General features: G+C 42.3%; 1 protein-coding gene across 4 annotated transcripts in view; it reads right to left on the bottom strand.

Moving 5' to 3' along the window:
• Positions 1–2,377: 2,377 nt before the first annotated feature.
• plppr1 (phospholipid phosphatase related 1) overlaps positions 2,378–19,313 on the bottom strand; it is a 166,410-nt gene continuing 149,474 nt past the window's right edge. For 3 of the 4 annotated variants that reach the window (XM_008103447.3, XM_062971859.1, XM_008103451.3), the window contains 4 exons: positions 11,834–12,084; positions 7,370–7,546; positions 5,994–6,125; positions 2,378–2,904 (listed from right to left, as the gene is read on the bottom strand). In XM_008103447.3, coding sequence (XP_008101654.1) covers positions 2,842–2,904; positions 5,994–6,125; positions 7,370–7,546; positions 11,834–12,084 — 623 coding nt within the window. In that variant the 3' untranslated portion in view covers positions 2,378–2,841. Of the gene's footprint in view, positions 2,905–4,417; positions 4,867–5,993; positions 6,126–7,369; positions 7,547–11,833; positions 12,085–19,313 lie in introns of those variants that run through there. The other variant, XM_003216593.4, reaches the window with a different exon arrangement.

The following is a 19,313-nucleotide window of genomic DNA, read 5'->3' as shown; positions in this document are numbered from 1 at the left end:
GTGTGTGTATGTATGTGTGTATGTATGTGTGTATGTATGTGTGTGTGTGTGTGTGTGTGTGTGTGTGTGTATGTGTATATATATATATATATATATATATATATATATATATATATATATATATGAATGCGCAACAACTTTGTGTAAGGGAAGTCCACTTTTAAGCATGTAGAAATTGCATCTGATATAATTCTGAGCTATACCATTTCAGAGTAGATGGAGGAATACACTTCAACTCAGAAGAAGCTGGGTCTTTGAAGATGAAAACAATGCAATACTGAAAAAAAAACAGTGGGATATAAATGAAATGTTAATAGTAATGACTGGAATCCTAGAGTTATGCATTCATTAATGTTTTGATCCCACTGTAGTGTGTAGTTTAGGAGTTATATAGGGATCAAGAAAGTTTCTTACTCATTCCCTACTGGGCAGTTGTCACTGCAATAAACTGGAGTCTATTCTATTGATCAGGAAGCAGCAGGTGATGATCCTAAGCTCTCATGTATGAGTGACCTCGGACACAAGAGGAAAATGCAATGTGGATCCCACTTCTGCTTGTCACACCAGAGATCACTCCCAGGAGAAAGCGAGGCTGTCAGGTTAATCCTGATGGAGGAATAGATGCCCATTGATCTGCTGCCTGGTAAGTGGAAACTGTGGGTATCAGGACAGGGGTCACGATATAGCATTGCAGCAATGGCTTATGCATTTTTAACCCACAAGATGACATATAGTACTACTAGTAGTAACAGCAGCAATTTATATCAATGAGCCTTGTAGAAGGGGGCATGTCCTACATGGCTGCCCACCTGAAATGTTCAGTAACAATTCTGCTAACCAACCTAATTGATGAAAGGCAATGAGAATTCATGATGTGGGGAATTGGGGAATGGCAGAACATGAAGTAGAGATTTATCCTCTTTGTGGTATGACTGAGGAGTCCAGTTGCTAATTTTTTTATGCTGCCTTCCCTCATCTTCTCTACCCACACTAGCAATTAGCCAGTTCTTTGCCTTTCCACTCCCATTTTGTGTCAGTAATATATCAAATGGCCTGACTACTGTAGCCTGAAACAAACAAGCCTACATGCTAATATGGCTGTTTCCATGTTCTCAGATCGGGGATGAATAGGGATGTATCCAAACTATGTTCTTGTATCCGGATGGGTGACAAGGACTTCTTCTCTTGCAGAGAACTTGCATGATTCCCTGAGTCCTGGATGCATTCTTATTCTTCCCTCGGCTCTCCAACAACACAGAAAAAACTGTGTTTGGAGAAGAAGCACTCTGCCTACAAGGCTTATTTGGGTGGGGGGGGGGCACAGTGAGAGATTTCAGATGATACATCTATGGAGACTTAGCTATGTTATCTTAAAAAAAAACTGCTACATAAACGTTTAAGCTTGGACTCTTAAAACAATATTAACTGAAAAAAATGGGAGAAAACTACCAAAGTTTGGCCATACATGACCAGGAAACCGTGACTGAACTGACCCTGGCAAGGAGTGTCAGTGGAAGAATCCAGAGAAAGGAAATCCAAGCAGCAAACCCATTCCTGAAGAGAGGTCCATGACATGGATCACTGACCCATGTTCTTCATCCCCTATTCATGTTTTGACTATCTACATGTACCTAGTAAGTGTTAACAAAGAACTTTGGGTGACTATCTATAAATGGGTAGTACAGCTCTATACTTTCAGGCATTCGTTAGATAATTGTGAGGCCTTGATACCCAAGGCTTTTTGGTTCCAGATATCAAAATCCATGGATGCTGAAGCCCCATGACACACAACAGTGTAGTACAATGGTTTTCCTTATATAAAATGTCAAAATCAAGGTTTGCTTTTTAGAATAAGGGGAACTTTTCTAAACTGTGGATGCTACAACCCATGGCTACAAATTCAATGTATACATAGGGCCAAGCATGTATGTGAAACAAATTATGAAAGTAGAATGGGTAAAAAAACATACATTCCTGGGCTGGAAGAGTTTCTTTGATGATCCAATGTACAGCATAGACGATCCTCTTAAAGATACTTATTATTCTGAAAAATTAAGTAGTTATAACATTTGATTTTTGCACATTGTTTTTTTAAGTATGCCAAGGACTTGGACTAACAAGCCTGAAGTATCAGTTCCTCAATGGCTTTCTCCAGTGAGTTGTACTGTTCAGTCTCCACAAATGATTCAGATGCCTGATAATCTTCTTGTTGTAGCCTTCTGGGAATACTAGGAGTAGTTCAGATCATGTGTTCCTAGACAACACTAAGACTGGAAGTATGTCATGGTGTGTCCCAGGAAACCAGGAGATATGATTGTGAGACAAGATGGTGCCCTCCCAACTCCTAGAACAAATGACAAAGCCCTGATGCAAACAGTTTTGTGATAAGTTTTTTTTTCAATTTCTTTTGGAAAAAAATATACAAAAACCCAAGAACCAAACATGATAGACATTCCAGCAGAAGTACAGAGAGGGGCTTCATTCCTCAAAAGAAACATGTGATGGGTTATAACCATGCTAGAAAAATGTGATGCAACATGAAAGCCCAAGGACAAAAAGATTGACCAGAAAACTAGTCTTTCCTTCCCCCCACCCCACCCAATTTGTTAACAATACTGTGCAAAGTGAAAACAAGTTTTGGATACAAATCTATTACATTATGACTCACAAAGGGAGACATGGCCTGTTCTTGTGATGACAAAGCAGGCACTTCTATGAGAAAGGCATCATCCCCAAATCTTTTAAGATGGCCCGTATTATACATTTACCATATAAGAAGCAACCAAGTCCTGCTGATCTAGAAGGCTCCCTCTGTATAAACAAGAACTGCAGGCTGAAGGTTTAGATTTGCTTCCTTTTCCTTCTGTTGGCATCCCAGTGTATCTTTCTGGCAGCTAATCTTCCCTGGCAGTTGGAAGGAAAAGAGGGAAGATTAGTTGCAATTGACCACTAGAGATAACAAAAGGCGGAGAAAGCTCAGCCATCAGCTCCTCTTGCTGGGAAAGAGGGAAGTTTTCACGAGTTTTGAACAGGCACAAACTAGGCTACTTTTCATGTGGTTACATGGCACACACAGCGTGGGTCTAATTTCCCATTCACGTTAACATGAGTGGTGTTACTTTAGGTTAGCACCAGTGGAACTGAGTCACAAATTGATTTGCCTGTAGCTCCTTGTGAGGCTGTTGTTTGATGTCATAATGCAGCAATGAAACATTTACACTTCCTTCTATTACAAACCCCAGGTGGACCAATCCTGATGACTCCAGACTTCAAGACCTTGAGGTGCAATGAGTTCCAAGTATCTCTTATTTAAGGGTCAAATACATTTGGTCCAAGGACAAGTGCTACTTCCAGAGTCACCCATGTCTTAATATGCATGCATTTGCCACAAATGGTTACATACGTCAATTACACAGTGAAATGAGCATTTTGGTTGTACTCTGGTAAAATGACTAGATGACCATGTCTGTGAAGTTTCCTAGATGATGATTTTTCTGCTTCTAAGCAGAGCATAAGAAACAAGTTTATATATTTATTCAAAAAGTCCCATTCTGGGGTGGACTTGAGCTTACCATAGACCATTGTTCTTTGGTCCACAACTGCAATAATACTCGCACACACCTCTAAGTTCACACCTTGTAGACATATCCCAAATAACCATACAAAAGCTCTCACAATATTGCGTTAGTTCTTATCAGTGTTAACTAGCACAATGACTCTCTGGAACTAAATTGTTAAGTTCTCGATTCAGCAAAATTCCTCCGAAATTCACAAAAGTCTTAACATTAACCATGGCACATATGCTGCAGTTACATATTCAGAGAGTTCATGGTAGTGACGTTGGATTTAATATGCACATGTATGGCCAGAGTTTATCCACAGTTTCTATGGCAGTGGCTCCAAGAAGGTATAATCTCACAATGTTTGTCTGTGGGTTCACATGAGCACAGAGAATGGAGGGAAAGCCACAAGGAGTACCGGGTAAATTGTATACACAGGAACAGCGCTTCAAGACCAAAGAGGCTAGTAAGCAGTTTTTGGAGTAAGCCACCTGAAGATCGTACACTTTGAGCACAATCCATTAATGAACTTCCTGAGCAAGCTCCATCAAGATGCACGGAAATCCTGAAAAACAATTCAGAGGTCCACTGTCCAATTCCCATTCATACTGAAGTTCACAATAGACTAGTCCACAGTCATTTCCTAACCATGCTGAATCTGGATTCAATCATACATATTTTTATTCCATTCATCAAATGCCTAAGGAACTAGATCTCAGTTCTGCTGTGACAACTCTATAGCAACGTCACTAAAATAAACAGGAGTTACTACAGAATTGCACCAGCTGGACTGAATCGAGTCCTTCCGTTTACCGGAAAGCATTTCCCCTGGTAACAAAAAGGTAGAGGTGAAATAGTACCATAATTATCATTTAATTTATTGTATATAAAACAAAATCAAAAAAGGTCTGTGTACAAATATCACAAAACATCAACAATTCCCAAAGATGTAGTGCCTCAGAACACATTTTCAAACAAGAAAAGGTCTTTCACATTTTTTTTAAAAAACTTTTTTTGTTGTTTTGATCTTTCTTTTTAATTTTATTTTGTCTTAAAATCTGACTTGAATATATTAAAGCTGACCAAAAAAAGGGGGGGAAAATTGGAGGGCGAGCTACATCACTTCCTGATACAAAAAGGTACAAAACATTAGCTTCTAACTAGACATAACATAATACTGGTCGTCACAGTCTGACATTTAGTATAACTGTGTGTTGTTGTGGGAGTATTGTAACGGAGGAGGGCGATAAAAAATAGCTTCTCTTGCCATCTTTCAGGTTACTTCAGTCATAGAGGCAGAATGATTCTATAGAAAAAGAGAGAGGACAAAAAGCACAGAACAGTTTTTAGTACGATATGTTGTAGTCAGCGCTATCACGATTAGGATAAGTAATAAAAAAAATACCTTATCCAAGAGAAAATCCAGTCCATATAGTAAGGCTACTTATTTCACACTATAAGACTGCATCTAATAAAAGCCGTCACCAAAATGATGTTCTCCCAACTGGTTAGCCAAAGGCTTGGGGGGGATGGGCGTTGCAGTTCTAAGACATCTGAAGAGCACCAGGTTGGGAAACGCTGTGTTAACATACATACTTCTCATTGTCCCCATACAAAGATGCTCAGTTGGGGTTGTCGGGTTTTTAATAGCCTTTAATATCAGACTGATACTTGGGTCACCAACTCTGGATTTCAAAAAAAAAAATGTGTGTGTGATCAGGGGAAAAGCATTAAGATAGCCGGGTAGACAATAGTGGGAAAAAGAATAGAGGGACTAAAGTTTCGTATAGAGTTTGCACTTGATTTTTAACTTGTATAGGACAAAAGATCTGGGCAATGCATGGCCATGAATCTAACATAATGGGAGAATTTGGATGTCAAGCTAAATTATTGTTCAGTTGAAGAAGAATGAACTACAGCAAGGGCTGTGCCTCCATGCTCCTTCCATCCCTGTTTTCCCTCTGGCATGGCTATGAGGAATTTAGAAATGTACAGTTTTTCTAAATTAAGAAAATTAGCTCCAGCTTGTCATGTCATCCAAACCTGACAAGCTGTGATTTAGATCAATCACGAAACCAATTGCAAATCATGGGTTAAGATGGTGAGTTGGTTCAAGAAACCCTCGTTCTGGTTAATTTAGGGTTCTGACCATACTAAACTGGGATACTTTACAGCTCTCAGAAATGAATGCTTCTGATTTACCCATGACTGAACTCCTCCTCATGTCTGCACTGGAGAATGGGAGAAGAGAGGACCTGGGCAAGCTCAGCATTTGCTGCAGCTTCATTTAGAGTGACATCCAGATGTGGACACTCCCTACAGCTGCTGTTTCCAAGTTGCCATGATTGACTGCCGCAAGCCACAGCTCCCTCCTTTTTTTCAATAAGTCCCCAGAATGAGAAAAAACGTTCAAAGAGGCAGGGTAGATGGCACCTGTGCACTCAGGGTCTCCAAGGGGCTTTCCACTCTTGGAAATGCCATCAGGGGCACTCCTCGCTGTTCATCAGGCTTTGACTTAGAAGGAGCTCCATGTGTTCCTTTGAAGTTATGAACCACACATATTCCCTGTGGGGCAGAGAAGTAAGGAAAGGAGAAAAGGAATGAGAATATGGTAATCATCGTCATGATCATCCATCACCTCCATCCTTATCATCACAATCATAAGCCTGAAATCTCTTCTTAGTTCCAACAAGGGGATGCCCACTGAATCAATTATTAGATAGTGAGTTAGGACTATTTAAATCTCTGTGAGCCAATGATTCTAGTCTAGTTGTGGCTATGAACACAATTCAGTCTATGAAGTTCCTTTATCAGAAGACGATACTTAAAGTTTTCAATTGAAACTATCACCAAGTGACTTGGGACCAACCGCCCCCACTCAGTTGGTCTAATTTGTGAGGTTCTTCTAAGAGCCACCTTGAATCCCTTAGAGTAAATGTAGGATATCAATGTCATAAACAAACATATAAGCAATAAAACCTTCTCACACTCTAATTTATTCTAAGTGGTTGCCATGTGAATAATTCCATATGGTGGCTCTTACCACTCGCTATACTACTGTGGAATGCCTTAGGACACATCTACACTGCCATAGTGTAGATGGGTTCAGGCTTTAGCACAGCAGATTAATCACCAAGCTGCAATAAATCTTGCAAACCAGAAAGTTGAGAGTTTGAAGTCCAATTCAGGATGAGCTCCTAACCTTTAGTCCAGCTTCTGCCTACCTAGCAATTAGAAAACAAAAGTGAACGGATAAATAGGAACTGCATTAAAGCAGAAAGGTATTTATTTATTTATTTCAATCAGAAAAATGAGGAAGTTTACAAACAAAGGAGGCTCTTCAGTAGGGAGATGGAGGGACAGCACCCCCTGGAGGCCGGAACTGAGCACGGCCTCCAAAGATGCTGAAAGATGGGAAAGCCTACATATGCCTCTATCTGTTGTCTGTCTTGTCATTGTTATAATGGCATTGAATGTTTGACTTATATGTGTGTTCTGTGATCTGCCCTGAGTCCCCTTTGGGGTGAGAAGGTTGGAATATAAATACTGTTAAAAATATAAAATCCAGATTATCTACTCTAAACTGGATTATATGGTAGTGTAGACTCATATAATCCAGCTCAAATAATAAAATCTGGATTATATGGCAGTGTAGATCCATGAGAATCATGACTGTCTTTCTTTTTTGTTTTTCTTTAAATATTCTTTCTTCAGTTGGTAAGTCTTGTTGCAGATTGCAGTCTAGAGGGCAAGGGTATAAAAGATTGATTTTTAGTGAGAGAAAGGAATTGTGCAAGCCATTCACTTACCAGAAACAAAGCTACTGCGCTTCCCAAGATGAAGCCTGCAATGACATCTGAACAGTGGTTTCGATATTCAGAAACTCGGTTGAGACCTGTAAGGAATGCGGCGCAAAGAGTCCCTAGGCACAGTACTGGCTTGGCAAGCCTACTGCTTTTTGTCTTGATTGTGCTGGTGATGTACATCTGAAACACATCCAAAAGAGATTACCCTCAGAGACTCCAGATGGGCCTTCTCATTTCAAACTCTAATCATTCCCTACAAATCCCATCTATGAATTACTGTTTTGAACTACAGTTCCATACAGATGAGAAAAGCAGTCAATGGATGTAATCTTAACACCTTCAGTAGATCCTGCAAAAAATGATTAAATCGATCATTTCATTTTATGTTACCATATTACGTTGAAACTAGATCGTGCTTCCTGTTTTGGGTCAATCAAATGACATTTGTCAGAGTTTATGGTAGCATTGAATAGATCATTTCCATGTGTGGTTTCATGTGATTTTTTTCCGTGTCAGAAGCGGCTGCAAGTCGCTTCTGGTGTGAGAAATTCCAGACATTTTCAAGATTGAAGGGGAATCTTGCAGCACATTTGAAACAAACTGGAAGAAATTGGTAACATCTTTTCATAGTCCCAAGTCTACTTCACCAGATGCATAGAATGAAATCCTGAGACAGCAAACCTACTGTATTTACTTGAGTATATAGAGCATCATTAATCTAATGCACACCTTTTTGGAGATGTAATTTTGTCAAAAAGTGTGCATTAGACTCGAGTAAATAGGGTATACAATTATGAATGAGCAGGTTGTATGTGTGAACAGCAACATAAATGTGAAATTTCTGGCTGTGGGAATGAAGTTATTCATTTTTCACATGAATAACATTCTTGGGAACAGGTTTCAAAGAGATAGCTGTGTTCAGTTTTAATGACAGTTGTTGGGGACAAGGCAGGAGGAAAGCTGTTGACTAAGGATCACATTAGATGAATAATGCAGGTGGATTTGGAACTTGACATTAGTGTTCAGTATTAGCCCATATTTAAATGAAATGGAGAATTAATTATCCACCATCACATTGGTTCTTCTTATCCAGATTTGCCTGTTTCATTTGCCATCACACGCATTGGTGGAGTCTCTGCCTATCCCTCTTCCCCCACCCTTATTTCCTTAAAAGACCCTCCCACTGCATGAAAACGGGAGTATGATACCACCACGGGGCAAGGAACTAAGGATGACATTGCACCAGTGGCTGGTGTTTAAGCCGCCTGACTACCAAAATGGGAGTCCACAGTTATTACTTAATTACCTCGGTTAATCAAGGCTGGGGAGGGGGTCTAGATATCACAATGTAAAACATTTCTTTTAATAACAAGGGGGGGATTTACCTTTGACTGCAGGGACTGACAATAATGATAGACCCAAGGGAGTAATGGCAGTGAGAGAAGATTTACAGTTAACAGTTGGAACTGCCCACTTTTTGCCCGCTGTTTTATGGCATCATAAAATGGTTTGGCATGGCAAAAATGACCAGTTGCCATCACATGGGAAAATCCATGATTTTTCCCGCATCTAGACGCATATAGAGGGCTGGAGCGGGTAGATTGCCAGCTCCAAATAATGCATGCTTTTTAAATTGGGAGACCATTGGGAAACCACCGGAAGTAGGCTTGCGTCATGTGATGGCAACCGAAGGACTTCAATTTAACTGCGTTTAGAAATGAGAAAATTGTCTAATGTGATGAGGTCCTAAAACCAAGGTGATATATAAGCATACTAATGGTGGAGGGAGTTACTGGAACTCAGGCCCCATCTACATTGCCCCATAATGCAGTTTGACATTTCATTATATGGTCAGGGAGGACACATATAATGCAGTTAACCCATTGAACTGCATTATATGAGTCTACACTGAACATATGATGCAGTTTAGTGCAATTAAACTACATTATATGAGTCTACACTAACCATGTAATGCAGCTTCTAACTGCATTATATGGCAGCGCAGATGGGGCTGAAGTTGAAGTGGTTTTCTAACATTTCATGAAACAGGCTAATTCATAATATGGATATGTTTGATTGGCTTATGAAATGGTTGTAAACAAACACCATGGCCACCCCTCAGAAGTCTGATAACTTTGCAAACACAGCAATGTAACTGGGTTTAAGTTAGTCTAGGAATCATAATTGTAACTTATATACCTCTTGGTTGATTCCAAATCTGAGTGAGATGGATATACTTATGTGGGCTTTAAAAATATGTCTGTGTTTTATAAATATAATGGACCATATACAATGTTAGTCCAAAAAAAAGAGACCTGCTGAAATGAATTGGGCCTGTTACTTACAGCTAACTGAAATCCTACTGATTCAAATGGGACTTCTGCAGGTAGGACTAATTTTGGAGTTATGTCAATGAAAGGACAAAATATACTAAGCAGCGAGGCTGAATCAGAAAGATATCTAGATTTCAGGAACACGCTGTAGATTTTATTAGGTTTCTTGTTAATGGCTACCGGGAATTGCCTTGTATGGTTTTATACAGAAAAGAAAATAGATTACAACTGTTTCTTAATAAATGAGATTTCAGGTCAGTTTTACAAAATTTTGCACAAGGGGTGTAGAATATGTAATATGTAATTAATCTATTGATTAACTTTTAAATTTACAGGGTTAAAGAATGCCACTTTGAAAGGGCCAGTAACAAAATGTGCTACCTAAGGCCAGCCATGACAACTTCTGTAGCATTCCCTATAAATTCCATCTTAATGAATGAGTGAATGGACAAATTAACAATAATGTAATGAATTAAATTAATTAAATTTTCAGCCCTTATGCTAAATAATTAATTTTCCAGTTCCTAACATCTACCATCATTGAACTAATCTTTCTAATGCTCCGATCTTTAAAAAATTCCTGTAACAACTAGAAATTTTCATTCCAAATGAGAAATCTCAGCTCTTCCTTCTAAAAGGAATCCTTGTCACCTGAGTTAAATCACCCTGAGCTTTGGTTTCTGTATGCTTGTGTCAAGCTTCAGGTACCTCCCAGTGACAAAGAAGGGTGGAAGAGTATAAATGGAGAATCTCCAAGACATAGGAGATTTCTGACTTCCAACAATTGTTTGCAGGAGTTCCAGTTATCATAGGTTTGGGCTTGGCTTGGATCATAATTTCTCTGATCTTCTGTTTTCTTTATATTGGTTTTCTTTACCCCCATCCATGTCCTCCATTTCAATTAGTCAATCATCCATCTGCTCTTTTTCAGTTACTCTTTTTTCTTTATCATTAGATTTTCATGGCATGGGACTTGGGATGAGGCAGACCTTCATCACAATCTCATCTAAGTTGATGAGCTAGTAATGATAATTCTCATTGTTAGGGGAAATGTTTTGAAAGAACAGACATAATTTTTTCTTGCAACAAAGGTTGTATCCACACTGCAGAATTATAGCAGTTTGACATCACATTCACTGCTTTCACTATATGCTCTAGAAATCTGGGAGTTGCAGCTTCGTGAGATATTTACTCTTTTTCTTTCAGAGAGTTCTGATACTGCAACAAAGTACAAACCCCAGTAATCCATAAGATATTTTTTTCCATGTCAGGAGCAACTTGAGTCGCTTCTGGAGTGAGAGAATTGGCCGTCTGCAAGGATGTTGCCCAGAGGACGCCCGGATGTTTTTGATGTTTTTACCATCCTTGTGGGAGGCTTCTCTCATGTCCCCGCATAGAGCTGGAGCTGATAGAGGGAGCTCATCCGCACTCTCCATGGGTGGGATTCAAACATGGCAGCTTTCAGGTCAGCAACCCAACCTTCAAGTCACTTAGTCCACTACGCCATCTGGGGGCTCCATCCATAAGATGAATCAAATGTTGGCAATCAAATGTTGTGAAACTGCAATAATTCTGCATTGTAGATAGTCTCAAAGAAAATGTTGTTGCGGGGGTAGTTTGAGATGGGATTGTGATTGTGATTGGTGATTGGCTGTGTGAGATTACTACTGTGTGAGATCACTGAATACTGTATCTCCCATCAGCACCAACCAGTATACCAGTGGCTTTGAAAATATTTGAACAGATTTGAACTGTGATTTTTAAATATTGTTTATATTTAATTCTGTTTTAATGTTTGCATATTTGTATATTTTAAATTGTATGCTAATGCTTTTGAGTCTACTTTGGGAGAGATAAAGTGGGTATAAATAAATAAATAATGGTGTGAGGGATGGGAATTAAGATGCCAATAAAATCTGGTAGCCCACAAGTTGTCAAACACTGTTTTACAGGAAATATCCTCACCAGGACAAGAACTATAAAATCTAGGGAAAAGCTACATTACTTCATCTGGAAGTGTTTCAGCTAGAGGTGCTCACATTTTTGTGTTAAAAGAAGGAGGAGGGCTGTAGAGTATTCAGAAGGATAAAAAATGAAGAACACTGTGGATAAAGGCAGAGCTTAATATACTTACTGTAGCATATAAGGCTGAATAGATGCTTAAAGCAGCGTGTTTGGATGGAAAGGATCTCCTCGCCTTCTCAATCGCATCCTGACTGCCAGTGCAGATATTCCCATTGTTAACAAACTGATGGTTTGCTCGGCAGTCACTCCCAGTATAGTTTGGTTTACACACAGTCAAGAAATAGGGTGCCAAATTTCCCGTCACAACCTGGCCAGCGTTTACAAATATGTCTGTGGCAAAAAGGCCAAATGCAAATACACCTGTGGCAAGGTAGGGGTTCAAAGAAAACAAAAGAGAAAACTGGGATCATTATGGGTGATACCTGAAATATAAGAGAAATTGGAGAAATATTAACTGTACAGGCCTGCGTATTATGTGAGAGATTGACAATGTAAAACAATGATTCTCAACCTGTGGGTCCCTAGGAGTTTTGGCCTACAACTCCCAGAAATCCCAGCCAGTTTACCAGCTGTTGGGAGTTGAAGGCCAACACATCTGGGACCCACAGGTTGAGAACCACTGATGTAATACAATTTTTGCATAACCTGGAATCCTATTTTTCTTACCTAAAAGGAATGTCTTGGATTTCTGGTCGAAGTGTACCAAAAATCACTGGAGGATCTAGAAAATGTCTAGAGACACAGTCTCTCTAAGCTTTCAACAGAATGCCATGGTCAATTTATGGCAGAACTTCCAGCAGAAGTTGACCAGATAATTGTGTTGGAGGCCCGGAGAGAACATTTAACCATTTTCTGGGCCCTCCATCACAATTCTTTTCATGCCATGGTTCACTTCTGTCCTTCTGGAAGATCGTTTTTTTAGAATAACTCTTGCATTGCAATAAGAAGGCTGATTGTCACAGTAATCTAGGAAGTCCCCTTGAATCAAGTCAGGCAACTAGTCCATCTAGCTTCACATTCTCAATACCGACCAGAACTGTCACTACAGAATTTCTAATAACTACTTTTGAGCCTTTATCACAATGGTGGGAAACAACTGTCCCTTTGGGTGTTACTGGACCACATCTCCTATTAGCCCCTGCTATAACTGGTCACAATGGGAGTTGCAGTTCAATATAATCTGGACTAATTCCCCTTCTCATGTTTTAGTACATTGTGGTGAAGATGTGCCTCTTAAGATGCCACACTAAAACTCATAATTCCTCTCCATTGTCTATAGTGGCTGGAAGCTGAAGCCCAGCAACATCTCAAGGCTATATGTTCTTTATATCTGCATTGGTATCTCACTGATCAATCCCCTCATGACTCCAGTAATAAGGGAATGTAAAAAAAAAACCTGGAAGGGTTAAGAACAGGTAGGAATAAACTGGACAATGCTGTCAGCGTAACACTATTTTGGTATTCAAATGTAATTTGTTTCTTCCCTGTTCCGTCCCCCAGGACGATGGTTTGCCTTACTTATTGGTCGTTTGTTTGTTTTCCCTCCTTTGCAAAAGCCCAGGAAAGGTGGCTTGAAGTCTGCAAGAGCTGGCTGCAGTTTTCTTTGCAATGATTGGTCAAAGAGTACAACATCTTAGGACCGCCCTTTTTACCAGGGTCTAGTCTCCATTTTAGAGTTTCATTCTGGCTATAGTCTTCCAACGTGCTGGAGCTGTGCAAGGCTAACTGGGACAAATCATCCTCAAAACCAGGCCAATCTAAGCCTATCCAAATTAGATAAGTATTGAATTATATTGATCTGGAATAGGAAATCTAGTTATAGGAGCAGGGTTATTCTGTCGCTTCTAGAACTAATCTTTGCTGTAAAGATAGGGAAGGAAAGAGTTTCTCCTTCTAATATAGGCAGCGTGATTAGGGTATAGTGGTTTTATAATCACCTTTGCTTTCTGGAACCAGGGATAGTTCTGTACCTAAAACCTATAGAAATTTGTTTCATTTTCTGCAACTTTAAGATCTGTGCCAGGTTTACAACCTTGTATGAATAAACATCCTTTTTTGAAGTTATCCAGACTCAGTCGTTCAATATCTATAGGACAGCTTATAGGGATTTGCAGTTCGCCCGGATAAAGGACAGCACGTTTCAGTTTTATAGTTTTTTATTGTCCGGCGGACGGCACAGTTTTGAGGTAGATCAGCGGTTTTTCCGCTTGAGCTAGCTTGCACGGCTTTATAGTTTTTTATAGTTTAGGAAGTTTTAGTATAGGCTGCGGCTTTTCCGCCTGAGCTCAGTCTGCATACCTAAAGACTCTACCAGCGTCTGAGGCAGTGGAGCCCGCTCTCAGACCCGAAGGAGTCAAATAGTGGGGCTCTATTTCCTTGCTATTTGGCTCGCGTGTGCGCACGTGGCCCAGTGGCTTTCTGGGTTTGCACAGGCTGTGCAGTTCCCAGCAACGTCCAGGGCTCCCTCGGCGGTAGACCTCGAGCCGCGGAGCACCAGCGACAGTTCTTTGGCTGGCTCTGAGGCGTGAAGCCCACCAGAACCAGGCTAGAACCTGGACAGGCCTGGCAACGCTGCTGCGAGTTCGGCCGGAGCACTCAACCGGCTTTGACAGCCTCTTCATCAGGAGTTCGGCCGGAGCACTCGGCCGGCTTTGACCTGCCTCATGGTCCGGCGGTGGTGACCTGCCTCATCGTCCTGCGGTGGTGACCTGCCTCATTGACCTGCGGCGGTGACCTGCCTCATCGTCCTGCGGTGGTGACCTGCCTCATCGTCCTGCGGTGGTGACCTGCCTCATCGTCCTGCGGTGGTGACCTGCCTCATCGTCCTGCGGTGGTGACCTGCCTCATCGTCCTGCGGTGGTGACCTGCTTCATCGTCCTGCGGTGGTGACCTCCCTTCACAGCGGGGAGGAGGCGTCTTTTCTCTCCTCCTTTCCAAAGCCAGCCTCGGTGCTCCTTCGGCGGCAGGCCTCGAGCCGCAGAGCACGAGGTGCTTGAAAATTTGGCGAAGTCGCCATTTTGGCAGTTTACGTCACTCGGGCAAGGGAGGTATCAAGTGGCAAGTTGCTGTCAGTTGGCATTTTGCAGCTTGCCCACTAAAATCTGGCGCCAAAGGTCACAATCTTTGTAAAGTATAGTTACTTAGTGATATATATTGCTATGGTTAAGTGCTGTGAATTGTATTATATATTGAATTTGCTTTTATTGTAAATTTACTTGCAGGTATATTGCATTTGCCTTTGTTGTAAATTTACTTGCTATTAAGAATACATAATGTCTATGCAATTTCAAGATGATACAGATGGTATACCTCCTTCTGAGGCTGAAAGTAGGAATGAAAGGCCCCAAAGGATAAAGCACCCTTCAGCCAAGATGCTAGCCCATCTAATAGACGAAAAGGAGCTCCTCCATGTGAGGTTAGGTTCGGCATGGGAGCGCATCACAACATTAATGGACAGAATTGAGAGCTTGGGTATTACAAGGGTGCCATCCATATTACAGACAGACCTTGAAGAGACCTTCGGTATTTGGAGGGGTTTGGTGTCTAAGATAGTCCAGGTCCTCGAGCGCATTAACGCCAAGGATTCAGAGTTAGAAATAGTGAGTGTCTTAGCTGACACTAATGAGAAAGAAAATAAGGTGAGGGCAATTCTAGATGCCTTGGAATTTAGTTCTCCACCTGTTAATCTAAGGTCTGAGCCAAAAGGAAATCAGTCTTCCTTATGCAGCCATGAGACCAATCTTTTAAAATCACCTGCTGTGGCACTTAGTCTTAAGTCCAACCGCTCTAGCCAGGTATCTAAACTAAGGGAGTGTGCATCATCTAAACATAGCCACTCTAGCAAGTCTTCTGCTGCTGGGAGTGCCATCTCTTCCCTAGCTGCCTTGCACATTAAGGAGGCTGCACGTCTGGAGCTAAAGAGCAAGGTAGCGGGGGCGGAGGCTGATGCTAAGGCAGCTGATCTCACCCTTCCCTTTAAAGAAGAAGAGCAACGACTGCAAATAGAACAGGCCCGTAGACAAAGCGAAATGCAAATAGAACAGGCCCGTAGACAAAGCGAAATGCAAATAGAACAGGCCCGTAGACAAAGCGAAATGCAAATGGAACAGGCCCAAAGGCAAGGTGAAATAGAAATGCTTAGAATAAGGATGGATGCTACTGCCAAAAAGGTAAGGGCTGAGACTTTGGCCAAGGCCCTAATTGAGCCACTCACAGAAGAAAATGTAAGTCAGTTGCCGAAGCAGGACCCTTCTTCCAAGGTGCTTGTGCATCTTAATAGCTTAAACAGCCAGTTTTCAGATGAGGAACAGGAAGACTTCTCTCCTTACCCAGAGCAGGGCCCCAAAGTCACTTTTGAGTTTCCTGCAGAGCAGAGCGTCATAGCGGGGAGCTCACCCTTGCCCGAGCTACCTGTGCCTCCTGCTAAATCCCTAGGTCAGTCAATCAGGGCCTCAAGGCCAAGTGCTAGTTGGCCCTTACAGACAGCTGCACAGGGAGCCACCGATTCGTCAGTGGTCGATGTCATCCCTCCAAGAGGCCAAAGGTTGACGCAAGGTGCACGGTGGGAGTCCACTCCACAACAGCAAACTCCTCAATTGTTCCCTTCGACGTCAGAGTCCCAGCTTGTCTCCATCATCAGAAGCCCCAGAAGAGATCTTAAGGACAAGGGTGTCGAAAAGTTTTCGGACAAGCCTGAGGAATTTCTTCTCTGGAAGGCCACCTTCCAGAGAGCAATCAGAGACTTAAAGTTATTGCCTGAGGAAGAACTGACTCTTCTGGCTGCATGGTTGGGCCCAGCCTCATCCTCACAAGTTAAGAAGATCTACGCAGCCCACGTAGCCGATCCCGACAAAGCCCTGGAAAAGGCCTGGGCCAGGTTGCAGCAGAGGTATGGGGCCAGCACAGAGATTGAAGCATCTCTTATGGACAAGCTCCAAAGGTTCCCAGCTTTAAAACTCAAAGACTTCAAACTCTTGTGGGACCTTAGCGATCTCCTTACGGAATTAGAGTCGGCCAAGGAGAATCCAGAACTGCCCGGTTTGAAGTGCCTCGATCAGCACCTGTCCCAGAGGCAGATCTTGACCAAGCTGCCCTTCACTTTGCAAGAACGCTGGGGACAGGAGGTCTTCAACTACAAGGAGGCCCACTCCCAGGCATACCCTCCATTTTCTCATTTGGTCCAGTTCATCACCAGGGCAGCCAGAGAAAGGAATGATCCACAGACGGGCCTCCCCACCTTATACCAAGGGACCCATCCAGGGAAGGCATCTGAAGTGGACAAGAAACCACCTAGAGAGGCCAATAGACCTGTCAGCGTAAAGGCAGTCGAAACTCAACACAAGACTGATGAACCCAGGTCGGAGGTAAAAGAGTTGCTTTGCCCTATCCACCAAAAGCCTCACAGCTTGGCCAACTGCAGGGAGTTTAGTAGAAAGTCATACAAAGAAAGGCAACAGCTAGTTCAAAAGCAGGGAATCTGCTTTAGATGCTGTGGAGCAACTCCACACTTTGCGTCCAACTGCAAAGAAAACGTCAAGTGTGAGAAATGCAACAGCCTCAAGCATTGCACCGCAATGCACAACTCCAGTGTCATCTCCCACCCCAAAGGGAACGTTTCACCAAAAGAAAAGTCAGCAGTCGAAGACACCGACAAGCCAGTCGTACCAGAGATGCAGGTGGAGGTTTCAGCAGTCGCCTGTACAGAGCTGTGTTCTGACTCGCACCAGTACAGAGTTTGTCATCCTATCTGCCTAGCGGATGTATATCCAGCCAAGAGCCCTTGGCTTAGAAAGAGACTCTATGTGGCCCTGGATTCACAGAGCGACGCCTCCCTGGCTACTCCAGAGTTCTTCCGCATGTTTGACCTTAAAACCAAGATGGTTGACTACACTATGACTACGTGTGCAGGAAAAAAGAAGTTGCAGGGTCGCATAGCATCTGGCTTTGTTGTCTCCTCTTGCGACCAGAAGAGGCAGTTCAAGTTGCCAGACCTGATTGAGTGTTCCTCCATCCCTCGGAACAAAAAACAAATTGTAACTAGAGAAGTTGTGGAGGCTCATCCACATTTGCGACGATTAAAGAATGCCATACCTGCTTTCCGTCCAGATGTGGACATTGCCCTTCTGCTTGGTGCGGACTGTCCGAACTTGTTCTATGTGAACGACCAAGTTAAGGGACCTCCAGGGGCGCCCATTGCTCAGCTGCTACCACTAGGCTGGACAGTTACAGGCCCAGTGTGCATAAACAAGATGCACCCACCATCGTCGTTGGACTCCAATCAAGCACAGGTGCTTAAAGGTGGACGTCCTACACTTGTGCGCAGTTGCCTAAGTCACATCTCAGTCTACTGCCAAGCAATAACTCCAGAGTATTCCTCCATCTTCAAAGTCTCTGAGAGAGACGAAGCCACAGCGCTCTCGAAAGATGAGCAAAGGTTTTCGGACATTATGAATGCTCAAGTCTCACGAAGTGCAGAGGTGAAAGCCTGCAAATCAACCACAGAAATCAAGATGGGCCAAAGATCTTGCCTGGAACCACACCGTTTTGAACGTTTTTCGGAGTGGCACAGTCTTCTTAGAGCAGTTGCTAGGCTTATACATCGCTTAGTCTGCAAAGATAGTCAGCCTTTGCAAGTTCAGGACATGTTGAAGGCTAAGGGAGTAATGCTCAGGTCAGTTCAGAGGCATGAGTTTAGTCTAGAAATAGCCAGGTTAGAACAAGGACTTTGACAGACCCCCCCTTTTCCCATGTGGGAATCGATGTGTTTGGTCCTTGGGAGGTTGTCACTAGGAAAACCAGGGGTGGTGTTGTAAATAACAAAAGATGTGCGGTTTTGTTTACTTGTTTGTCAGTACGAGCTGTCTATATTGAGGATGTAGAGGGAATGGACACTTCATCATTTTTAAATGCATTGAAAAGGTTCATAGCCCTCAGAGGGCCAATTAAGTCAATTTGGTCGGACTGTGGCACCAATTTTGCATGTGCAGACCTTAGCCAACCACTTCTGGAAGAGGTGGAAGGCCGAATACTCAAGCCAGCTTCCAACCAGAAGACTCTGGCAAACCCCAAAGGACAATTTCAAGGTGGGAAACCTTGTGTTGCTAAAGGACAAAGACTTGCCCCGCCATGCCTGGCCTATGGGCATTATACTAAAGACCTTTCCTTGCCCTGACGGTAAGGTTACAAAAGTTCAGGTAAAGACTCATAGTAAGGACAAAATGTCTGTCCTGGACAGACCAACCAGCAACCTCGTGTTGCTTATTGGAGATGTTTAAAGTTTTATACTGTTGTATTGTTGTGTATACAAAGGTGTTTGTATGTTTTTGATTGGTAAATTCCCACATCCTGGGAATTTAGCGGGGAGTGTTCCGTCCCCCAGGACGATGGTTTGCCTTACTTATTGGTCGTTTGTTTGTTTTCCCTCCTTTGCAAAAGCCCAGGAAAGGTGGCTTGAAGTCTGCAAGAGCTGGCTGCAGTTTTCTTTGCAATGATTGGTCAAAGAGTACAACATCTTAGGACCGCCCTTTTTACCAGGGTCTAGTCTCCATTTTAGAGTTTCATTCTGGCTATAGTCTTCCAACGTGCTGGAG

The sequence above is a fragment of the Anolis carolinensis genome, chromosome 2, assembly GCF_035594765.1.
Source record: "Anolis carolinensis isolate JA03-04 chromosome 2, rAnoCar3.1.pri, whole genome shotgun sequence".
NCBI lineage: Eukaryota > Metazoa > Chordata > Lepidosauria > Squamata > Dactyloidae > Anolis > Anolis carolinensis.
The sequence above is the reverse complement of the archived record's forward strand: the minus strand, read 5'-3'. Positions and strand labels throughout refer to the sequence as shown.